At 36.9% G+C, this 10,925-nt stretch overlaps 1 protein-coding gene across 8 annotated transcripts in view; it reads right to left on the bottom strand.

Annotated features, from left to right (window-relative positions):
- Positions 1 to 958: 958 nt before the first annotated feature.
- Positions 959 to 10,925, bottom strand: part of LOC116290279 (uncharacterized) — a 75,226-nt gene continuing 65,259 nt past the window's right edge. For 6 of the 8 annotated variants that reach the window (XM_089032761.1, XM_089032763.1, XM_089032762.1 and 3 more), the window contains 2 exons: positions 3,556 to 3,612; positions 959 to 2,368 (listed from right to left, as the gene is read on the bottom strand). In XM_089032761.1, the coding sequence (XP_088888887.1) occupies positions 2,260 to 2,368; positions 3,556 to 3,612 (166 nt within the window). In that variant the 3' untranslated portion in view covers positions 959 to 2,259. Of the gene's footprint in view, positions 2,369 to 2,761; positions 2,896 to 3,555; positions 3,613 to 10,925 lie in introns of those variants that run through there. The other 2 variants (XR_016120213.1, XM_089032759.1) reach the window with 2 other exon arrangements.

The raw sequence follows: 10,925 nt of genomic DNA, 5'->3' as shown, positions 1-10,925 counted from the left end.
TACCTGTATGGTAACAGGATGTTGCACTGCATACAATTATAGGGTGACAAAATTGGTATGGGACACGTCGGGTATTAATAACATATAGTTAGTTACTGGTTAGAGTCTAGAGATACTGTAGGTTGGTAATATCTCACTTGTATTACACTAAAGGTTACGATGCGTGTATTTGGTTTAATTTTCATCAAAGGGCTTTACAATTTCATTTCCGGTAAAATCCTGGCAAGCAAAGAGCATTACGTTACGATCACGACAAATATTAGCGAACGAACAATGAAAAACTTATCAATTGATGAACGCACTACGCACACATGAAACGTCGCAACCATCAAACCAAAACAACCACGTGCACACAAAGCGACAGCAATATTAACCGGTTAGCGGGCTTACACTTTACAACACGGCGTGAAAACACACAAAACAATAGTTTGTTCTGAGTATGTCCTCAACAGATACTGATTAGCATTGTGATGTTAATTTGCCAACCATTATCAGAATACTTCTTGCCAAGTTGTTTTGTTTCATCAGCGCAAAACGATGTCTGCTTAGCATTATAGTTACTATGGTCACAGCAACTAACGCTATTTAGTCAAATCTAAATAGTGGATGGTCTATAATCAAGGCTGCGTTCTGATTGGATGAACTACTACTAGACTATAAGTTATAACCTAGTGAGTAGCGAAAAGTGCAGGCTTTGAAAACCTACTATAAACATTTAATATAATTTGAATTTAAAACTTGTTTGCATTTCATATATTTGACCGACTAGTTGGATTTGACTAAAACAATTAGTCCTCTCGCCCTCACATGGCCTCTCAGTCAATAGCCCATTCGCGCTCAAGGACTAGTTGCTAAATAAAAGACATATTGGCATATAGACTGCTTTGTTTCGCGATGCAAGTGGCAAAGAAGTAAGGGAATGTTAGATGCGAGATTGGGAAATTTTAAGCCGTTGTTGTTTCTGTTTCGCAACTAGATTTATTTCACAAAACTTTGCTAGCTACTTTTTCACAAGTTATTTTATCTTTTCTGCCCAAGACAATTATTATGTTAATGTCATATTAGTTTCACAACTGACCAGCTAAATTTATCAGTATCTTGTCCCCAATTAGCTTATTATTTTAGCTAAATAACTTTACACTTTTACAGTAATGAAGTTTATCAGTCTATCTATCTAGTTTATCTATCTCTTCATTCGACAATTAGATATACAATTATAAAAAGAAAATATCAATAACATTGATGATATCAACAAAAAATTACTATATCAACAATATGACTAATGTTATGATTATACACACAATCCTGATATGGTTGACTGTCCAACCATACGCACCAATTGTTTTAAAAACACTTTAATTCTATCAATATGCAAGTAGTCTTTAACATATTCTTGCGGATTTTCTATTCATATTCATATTATTATTACTATTATTACTACATTATAAATCATGTAAAACCTAATACAGCTGTAGAAAAACTGATAGGCTTATAAACTACTGCAAAAATTAAATATGTATATATACTGAAAAATACTAACAAATAGTACATCAAGAACGTTTAATGAGAAAAAACTAATAAACTTATAAATTGCTGCTAAATATGTATATATACTCAAGGAAAGCAATAAAAAGAGAAGATGGTAATAAATAACAATAAGATCTAATAAAAGCAAAAACACTTATAAATTACTGCTCAGTATATTATACATTAATATACATCTATTCTAGATACGTCCATGACTTGTTCAGACAGTTCTTTCAATCTTTATAATCAGTTCCGTACTATATTACCATTTTTATTACAGCTATTTCAAAAAAAGTTGAATACTGCATACTGAATAGTGCACTGCAAGACCGAAGTGCATTCTGGGTGACATTGTCTAAAGTAGGATTAATCAATATTAATTTATTCTACTTTTAGTGTATTCCATCTGAAAGAATATACTAGCTACATGTACAAGGCTAATTGCTGTATATTTACTTTTTATTTCAAATTAACGAGACCCACAATGCACTTCGGTCTTGGAATGCACTATTCAGTATCCAGTATTCAGTATTCAACCTTTTATGAAATATACAAAATTAGTATCATCATTATCTATCTATCCTAAAACTAACCAGCATACATACGAAATATTTATTATTCCTTTAAATAAATGCCAAGGTAAGATTACTTGTGGAGTCTGCTTCTGGCATGGAGAAAACTGAGGCCACCATTCTCCTATTCTTGATGTATGGATTGTTTTTACATTTTTGGTTATGTTAAGAACTGCCAGTATCGATTCACACCTCTGGGTAGAAATATAGGCTCACAGCCCTGGAGGAATACAATCCTGAAGTATGTCGTCGATGTTTTCAAGCTGCTCCTATTAAAAACAATTTGTGATAAAATATTTAAATATTCAATATAAAAGTTACAGAAAATTGTGATTGCAAGAAAATGAGTCTGCTAATTTCACATGATTGCGATAAATAAAATTACTACCGGCTCATACTTGATGGATAAAAGATAATGTTGGTGGTGATGGTGGTGGCAACAGAAGTTATCTTATTGCAGAACGATAAACAAGTGTGGACTACAAACAGCAAGTATAACAGCTACTTTCTCTTTTTAAAACTATGTTGATGGTGGTGATGAATAAAATTGCTGCTCACACTCTATATTGGTGGTGGTAATGGTGGTGGTAACAGAAGTTGTCTACTGCAGAACAATATGTATGGACTACAAGCAGCAAATCTAACATAAAACTGCTACTCACACTTGATGATAGTGGTGGTGGTGGTGGTTAGGTAGGTGTCTTATTGCAGACCAATGGACGATACACATCACATGCAACCGAGATACTTTTTGAAATGGTGATGATGGTAGTGGTGTACAACATTACAATAATGACTAACAAACAAGAACATGCATTCAAGTTTACGTCAATGGCTTTCTTTTTTATCTATTTCAATGAATCCAAAAGAGTGCTCACTACAACATCAATTTACAACAAATTACTTTTATTACGTAACACAAAGATGTAATTTGTGATACTGTTTAGTGATTTCAAGCTCAAGATAATACATTCCTACTTGGCAACTAATGAAAAGTTTATTATTACATTGGGGCAAGTGTCTTGCATGACACGCAGATCCTATGATGACAAATGCAATCCCACTTGGAACAATTATACTTACAATAATTAAGGAAACAGACGAAAATACATTTTGATAGAAAAAGAAAATAGAGTCGCTAGCATCAGGTGGATGAAATAGCATATTGGAGCAAATAACATTACTCTTCTGCAATCCGTGAAATTGCAGTAATGCAACTCGTACCAATCAACCGAATGATGTTCAGCAAAAGTAAAATTGCCTAAATTACTGCAACTATATCTCTACTGGCAGGCACAGTCATCGTACATTGGATGACAATGAAAGAATTACCACAGAAATGTTACGATAAACAAGTGCATCAGTTAATGTAGAGTCAAAAGTAGACACTGTATATACTAATGGCAATAAACAGTTTCCTTGTTTGAAATATCTAGGTACATGTGGCATCACTTACATTGTTGTTTGTGTCCTGCATGACAGGAAGGCCTCTCCAAGACAGCTGCATTCTCTCCTGCAAAAAGAAAGAAAAGACATTTATTGTATGTTAATTTAGGAATAGCTACAGAAATATTTGAATCATTAGCAAGTTTCTCAAAGAGCTGCAATCTTTCTGTGACAAAAGCACCAACTATTTTCCCTTTAGAACACGTATAAGAAAAGCTTCGTAACATGGATTTTGAATTAAAAAAGTGATGGTTACATTGCAGCAAGTCTCTTGTCCATTTCCAAAACTCTCAAAACAACACTACATGTGAACCACATGTACTGGTATGAAATGATCACAAATACAACACTTACATTGAAACTTTGAGACTCTTGAATAACCCATACAAAAAAGGCTTGCAACCGTCCTCGTAACCAAAGTACAGCATAACCCAGGAAAAGGACAAACTTGAGGGAAAAGAAAATATTGTACTTTATTATATTGACTACTGCAAGCATTATATTAAATCTTAGTTAATTGCAATAATCGACAAATAAATGAAATAAACTAAAATATGGGAACTTTTTTTAAGATAAATGTTGATTTCACTACACGGATGTGATCAAGAACGTTTTCAAATTGTTAGTGAAAATGAAGTCAATGACTTCTGTATAAAGAGATACCTAGTAAAAGAAGCTCACTTTCTAAGAGTTTATATCTATTCATGTGAACCCTCAAAACAACAGTAATAAAACTTCAAGCTACTTATATTAGCCGCGAAATAATTCATCGAGTGCATGTTACTTTCCACTCCTTAACATTCAAGTCTTAATTTGGTATTACTTAATTTAAGATAAAGATAGCGCACAAATTATGGTACATCATGTAATTGTTTAACCTATTTTGTCAAGATTATGTTGCAAAAACATTTGATAGCAAAGATTGATTTCCTACAACCAGTTAGAGTTTGTCTCGAGATCTCTCTGAGTTCTCTTAGTTTTTCTTGGTAAGCAAATATGTTGTTAACTCGTTTTCTAGTAAAGAATTTAGTTATATACACATCACTAGTTTACTCAAATAAATAAAAAAGGTTTTTCACTCGGTTTGTGAAATTAAGATTCTTGTAAAATTTATGGCAAATTAAATTTCTTGTAATACGTAATCTTTATCGCGGCAGTGCTGCACCTATCATAATTCCATCCACGTGGCAGTGCATGTTTACCTATCATAATTCCGTCCTATTGCCTCGTTGTTTTGGATCTGAAAACACTATACAAATATCGGTACCAAAATAATCATGTATACCTGAGAATACATATAGGGAATACAACAGGACCGGAATATCTAACCGAAAGGGAGATAAGATGAAAGCAATTTTATGAAACGAATGTTTACGCATACAAAATTTGTTGTAAATCGTTTTCCAGTGAACACTTTATCGTGTGCATCATTTTGGCGATCTGAAACAGTATCGTTTCCAACCTGTTTCTAAAGTCTCTTTTAACCACTGTTCAATCTTAAAATATTGCTACTGAACCTTTTGTTTTAGAAAAATACACTTCAAAACGAGCAGAGCTTTATAAAACTTACCAAAAGGATGTCAAACATGTTTCCTAACTAATGGCGTGCACGTGCTTTTACTGTACGAATGAAGCCCTGAGTTAATATATACTTGTATCTACCCATAATTACATCGGTCCGGCGACAAATTAGTTACACAGAAATAAATTTTCACAAAATTATAGATAAGAATAGTTTGTTGTATTACCTGATTTCTTCCATTGTTATCACTATTAAACCATCACAGATAGCATGAAAACCATCTTTCTTCACACTCAGTCATTTTCTTGTGTATCACCTTCGTTTTAGTTCTTTTAGTAGTTATTCTTTACTTATTTCTGCATTTTGTCGCTTTTTAAATTGCCTGCGTATCTTTTCTTTTGTTTACTGACATAACTTGTTCGCCATTTCATCGCTTTTGACGGAATAGCAGAGTCCGTATTTACTCGTTTTCTATCCTACGCAAGTGGCCTTCTTCTTCGATTCCTATGCGTAAAAAAATAAAAATCACAAAGTTATTTTTTAATCTATAAAACTCACTAAAAGCTATAGCGACATTGTCAATCTGTTTTAAAAAATCGAAAAATCCACGATGACTAAGAATGATTTTTCTTACTTTTTCAACATAATGTCGATAGCTGATCGACTCAGTATCAGTGTGACATCGTCAAACTTTAAAAATAAAAATATTGATGGACGAAATATATTTTGCCTTTATTTCTTTCCTGAAATGAAGCGGATAAATCAGGGTCTTACGAATGCATAACTTTTATACTTATAGGAATTTAGATTTGGTGACTGAAGTGGATAAAAATGAAGCATATAAATCAGAGTCTTATGGATGCATACCTTTTCTTTTTAACTTCTTTTGAGTTCTATTTACTCGCACGGCTTGTAGCGACATTTCCTGGAACTGAAGCCAGTCATCAAATATGTTCAATGGATCGGAGCACAGAATAAATGAAGAGAAATTAAAATCAGGAGATATATCATCGCACTAACTTTCAAATCGACGAAATTTCACATGAAAGTTCACATGTGAAACATGAAAATGTTTCAGTTTCATCACATATTCCATAGTTACCTTTTCCGTAAATGGATTTGAGCCATCCTGATCCAGAGAGAGCTGCAAGTCAACAAAATAAAGATGTTTGTCATAAAATTTGCATTTAGCATAGCATAACATAACTCATAACATGCAGTCAAAATAAGAAATCCATACTGATTACATGCACGATTCTGAGATCGATATTTGACCCTTCCAGCGCTGAAGTTTTGTTCAGAGTTTCCAATTGTTTTTCTCAGCACCCGTGTTTAGAAGGGATATTTCTATAATCCTCAAACGTCTTGAAATTATTCAATAGGTTTCAGACGTACGGTCACTTAGAAACAACGCCTTTGTGTGCTGAGAAAATCGTGTTGTGTTGTAATTGGTTTTAAAAAGTTTATTTTTAATTTTTCAGCCGTCTACCTGTCATAACAATAAAAAACTTAAATTATTGACATATACCGATACACATCATGTGCCATACACCAATAGAATTTGATTTGAAATGCAATGTGATCAGCACTCATGCATTCTTATTTAATTTCCTATTTTTAGATTGGAAACCAAGTATTTGTTTGACTCGCCTAAGATAAAGCTTGTATGTATATATGTATTTGCCTTCAAGACATATCATAGACCTTAACTAAATTTTGGCATACAACGGCTAGTTTCATAATAGCAACTGAGTTTACAAGTTTTATGCTCCACCAATTAGTCTCCATGATTAAACCAAGCTTTGTGAAAATTTTCCCATGATATTTGACTGGTGACATGAGCATTGAACTACATCCGAAAATTACCAATCAGCGACGACTTTTCCCTACGAGTTCAGACATGTCCCTCCTGCCTCCTGTCATGTTTACATTTCATTAGAACGGGGGAACTTTGATTTGATTCGGTCGAGTTTCTGGAGGAAGAATGGTGCAAGCGGAAGTAATCAACAAAGTTTATTTCCGGTTTCGTTTAAGTTTAGGATGAGGGAGACTGGGGGTCATAAACATTGATTCACTGGGCGAGTAAATGGTAGACCATAGTTTCTATAGCAACAGAGCTACTCGATTTTTTTTTATCTTGCAAATAAACCCCTATTTGAATGAATGAATTTTTAAATACCTAGTTTTAGTCATATTTTTATAGTCTATCCATATATATGAGTTTTTCAATTATTATTATTAATAAGATATATAATTACTTTTTATTTATAGTATTCTATTTTTTGTGGTATGGCTGAAAAATAGCTTTTAGCTAAGCCCATTGACCACGGTAAATAAAGGTTATTATTATTATTATTATTATTATTATTATTATTATTATTAATAATAATAATAAAATATGTAGAGGAGAAAAAGTATCATAATTACATCTGTCTGTGTGTACGTGTCGATTGGCCGAGGAAGATTGGTTACGACTCAAAAGTCCTTCCATCTCCAAAGGCCTTTTGACTCGTAACCAATCGTCCTCGGCCAATCGACACGGACACACAGACGGACAGCGACCAAGGGAAATAGAGGGACTTAGCTGCGGTCTAAAAACAGATGTAATAGAATTTTAAGCGGTTTCCTAAAACACGCCTGTAGGGCGCTATCGTCCATTAAGTACACCCGTAAAACAATTGGAATAAATGTTATAAGAAAGATTGATTCTTGTAAGTGATATTTTAACTTTATCGCAGAATTTAGCATCACTCTCGAAAGGTCAGTTAATTCTTTGCTTTTGCTGTACACTAAATACGATGGATTATAAACGGGCCTGAACGTAACATTACGATTTAGTTGAAATCGACAAAAACAATGTTATATTAGCAAGCTTACCTTCCTTCAGTTTGGATGGATTAATGAATTTCATAAGATTGAAGTCATGCAGCCACCGAAATCTCTAAATATCTTTCTTGATAAATCTATGTAAATAGTCCCTCTTTATGTTTTTCACTACTCAATCTTCTAGCGCGTACCCAGATTCTCTCAAATCGAGACTTTAGTGTCTCGGACGTGCGTGAACTGGTCAAAGACACTGCAGAAAGAACCGTATAGACTCTTCCACAGTCTCTCGCTCGGCCGCTGCACTGTACACGCTTATCGTCTTGAGGAGTCACACTGGGATCCCTGTGGTAAACACCTTTTTGGTTTGTATTGCTGGATCGAACGGACGTTCTTTAATGTTTACAATTTTTCCCTTTGATCCTGCTTTTAAACTCTTTCGTACTTGTAGTTGCCAGTCGTTTGCATTTTACTTGCACGGCTCGGTTACATCAGTAGAAATTTGTTAGCGGGTGTAAACCGGCGCCAACTGATTAAGTTGCGATTTCCTTTGTAGAAGAAGCTATACTTTATTTTTTACTCTATTGGTTACCTGTATGGTAACAGGATGTTGCACTGCATACAATTATAGGGTAACAAAATTGGTATGGGACACGTCGGGTATTAATAACATATAGTTAGTTACTGGTTAGAGTCTAGAGATACTGTAGGTTAGCAGCAGTAAGGGGGATCCGCGATCGACGCCAAAGATATACGGGTTTAACTCGCGGATTTACGAAGACGGGTACAGCAGATTTACGGGATTTCCCGCGCCGTGTCCTTACTGCTGCTGTACCGCAAACGGAGGTTAAAATATTCCTTAGATATACATGGCCACCATCAACGACATTCAAAACAAAACTGTGCGCAGGCTCGGAAATCAGGTGATGGATAACTCAGACGCTGACTTTGTCTTCGCTACATTTATGGAGGGAAAGACAGACAAAACTATGAATCACAAAATGGCTGAAAAGATAATCAACAGAATGCCGGCCGGTGACTACCGTTTGGAGTTGACATTCGTAAAGTACTTAGACGGTGAGTGGATAATAGAAAAGGGTCGTAATCCTATCAGAGCGTCTGGTAAGCAGAACCTGTTCGTTTTGAATAAGCACACACGACCGGGAGCACTTGAGGGAATAGACATGCTCTTCTACGAGGTCGCTTACCCGGTTACCGTGGTCATCTACGGTGCATACGAAATTAAGAAGCCGGACGTTAAGAAGTTGCGACCAATGCGACATCCTGGTAACTGCGTTGGGAAGCTGGTTAGGGAGTTTTTCGAGGATTCCTCTCGGGGTGGTAAGCTTACGCCAAAAAGAAGAGAAGCCATCAGGAAATGGGAGCATTCTACACGTAAAACTGGAGGCTCCATCGAAAACATCAAAAAGTTAGAAACTGCCTTAGAACGCCGCATACACGTGAAGGACATCACCGACGGTTTCATTTACGGAGGGACGAAAAAGTATGGAGGCCGGGGAGCGCCTATTGTTATCTATCAACACAACGCGCACGCATGGAGAGAACTTAGGTTTCCAAGAAAGAAGGAGACAAAGGTCTACAAGGGGTCACCACTCATAGATTTGATCCACGAGAATTCCATATGGCTAATGGATTCGGAAGGAAATCAATTCATGACGCAAGACGGCACTCTTTACCGGCCCGAGAGCGAACACCAGCGCATCCAAAGCGCCTGCGAAACCCTTGGTGAGGACTTTTCAGATGAGGTCCTTAGCTCCCGCAGTTTGGACTTCCTGGCCGCAAAGAAAAGAAACGGCTGGAAACCCACCCCAAAAGAATTCGGAGACATAGCCAAAGCCTGTGTAGAACATGGCCATGGAGGTCTGTGGAACATGGAGTACGACGAAGATCAATACGTATCCCTGGATATGAAACATTGCTACCCTGCCAGTTTTAAAGGCCTTGGGGATTGTAAGGAGTATTACGATAGATACGGGCATCCCGACTCACAATTCTTTCGTGTCGCGTTAGACTGTAAATACGACGCACCAGCAACAGGATTCGTCAGACTAACAACATGGGAGTTGGCAGAAGCCTTACATCCAATAATTTACGCGTGGTACGGGAAACATCTACAGGAGAAAGAATGGATCCCTGTGCCCCTGCTGAAGTTTCTCGAAGAGCGTAAACTCCTCACATACACAGCGCATGAAGCCATACTCTGCCATAGCGCCTTTACACAATGGCTTCCAGAGCACAACCCCACAGCGCGTGTGGTCATAGGTAAATTCACACAGGGCGCAAAAGAAGGCGAAAAACACATGCAACGGCGTTTGATAACAGACGACGGTGAGTTGAGCTTCTTAATAAAACGCGCGCATGAGCAAGGAACCATGGTGTCCGTAGAGAAGTGGAATTATTTCATAGAAGGCCAAGGGGAACGGCAATGGAATGCGCTGTGTTATTACCAAGATCATCGCCCGCAATATTACCATCTTCGGGCCAGCATGTTAGCATATGCGCACATTAATCTATTGTCAATGCTGCTGCGGTTTGACAAAGAGGATATCCCACGCGTGGCCACGGATTCTTTGTATGTAAAGCCAGAAGTGTTAGAAAAGATGCAGGAATTCTATACAGAGGACGAACTTGCAGAGAGCGGTCAATGGCGCGTCAAAGACGAAGAAATAAAGGCCTGGAGAGAACGCGTAGAATACCACGGGGAACACACACATGGTTCAATAACGCCCACTGTGGAGCCTTTACCTTCAGTTGCCGACCCAATCTCTTACCAACGCTTCTCTTACCTTTACGGAACGGGAGGCAGTGGTAAAACTACGCGTGTCTTGAAACTCTTTCCAAAGATAAAGGTGTTAACGCCAACGCACCGTCTGGAAAGAGAATTATCGGAGATGGGTTACGACGCGCAGACCTACCACAGCTTCTTCCGCTGGAATGGTCAAAAGTGGGTACCAGAAGCCATCCACGACATACCCCCGGTGATACTTTGGGATGAGATTTGCACCGTTCCTTTA

The sequence above is a fragment of the Actinia tenebrosa genome, unplaced genomic scaffold, assembly GCF_029948245.1.
Source record: "Actinia tenebrosa isolate PJP-AT-01 unplaced genomic scaffold, QUT_ActTen_1.0 PGA_scaffold1__47_contigs__length_23844297, whole genome shotgun sequence".
NCBI lineage: Eukaryota > Metazoa > Cnidaria > Anthozoa > Actiniaria > Actiniidae > Actinia > Actinia tenebrosa.
This window is presented reverse-complemented; position numbering and strand designations above follow the sequence as displayed.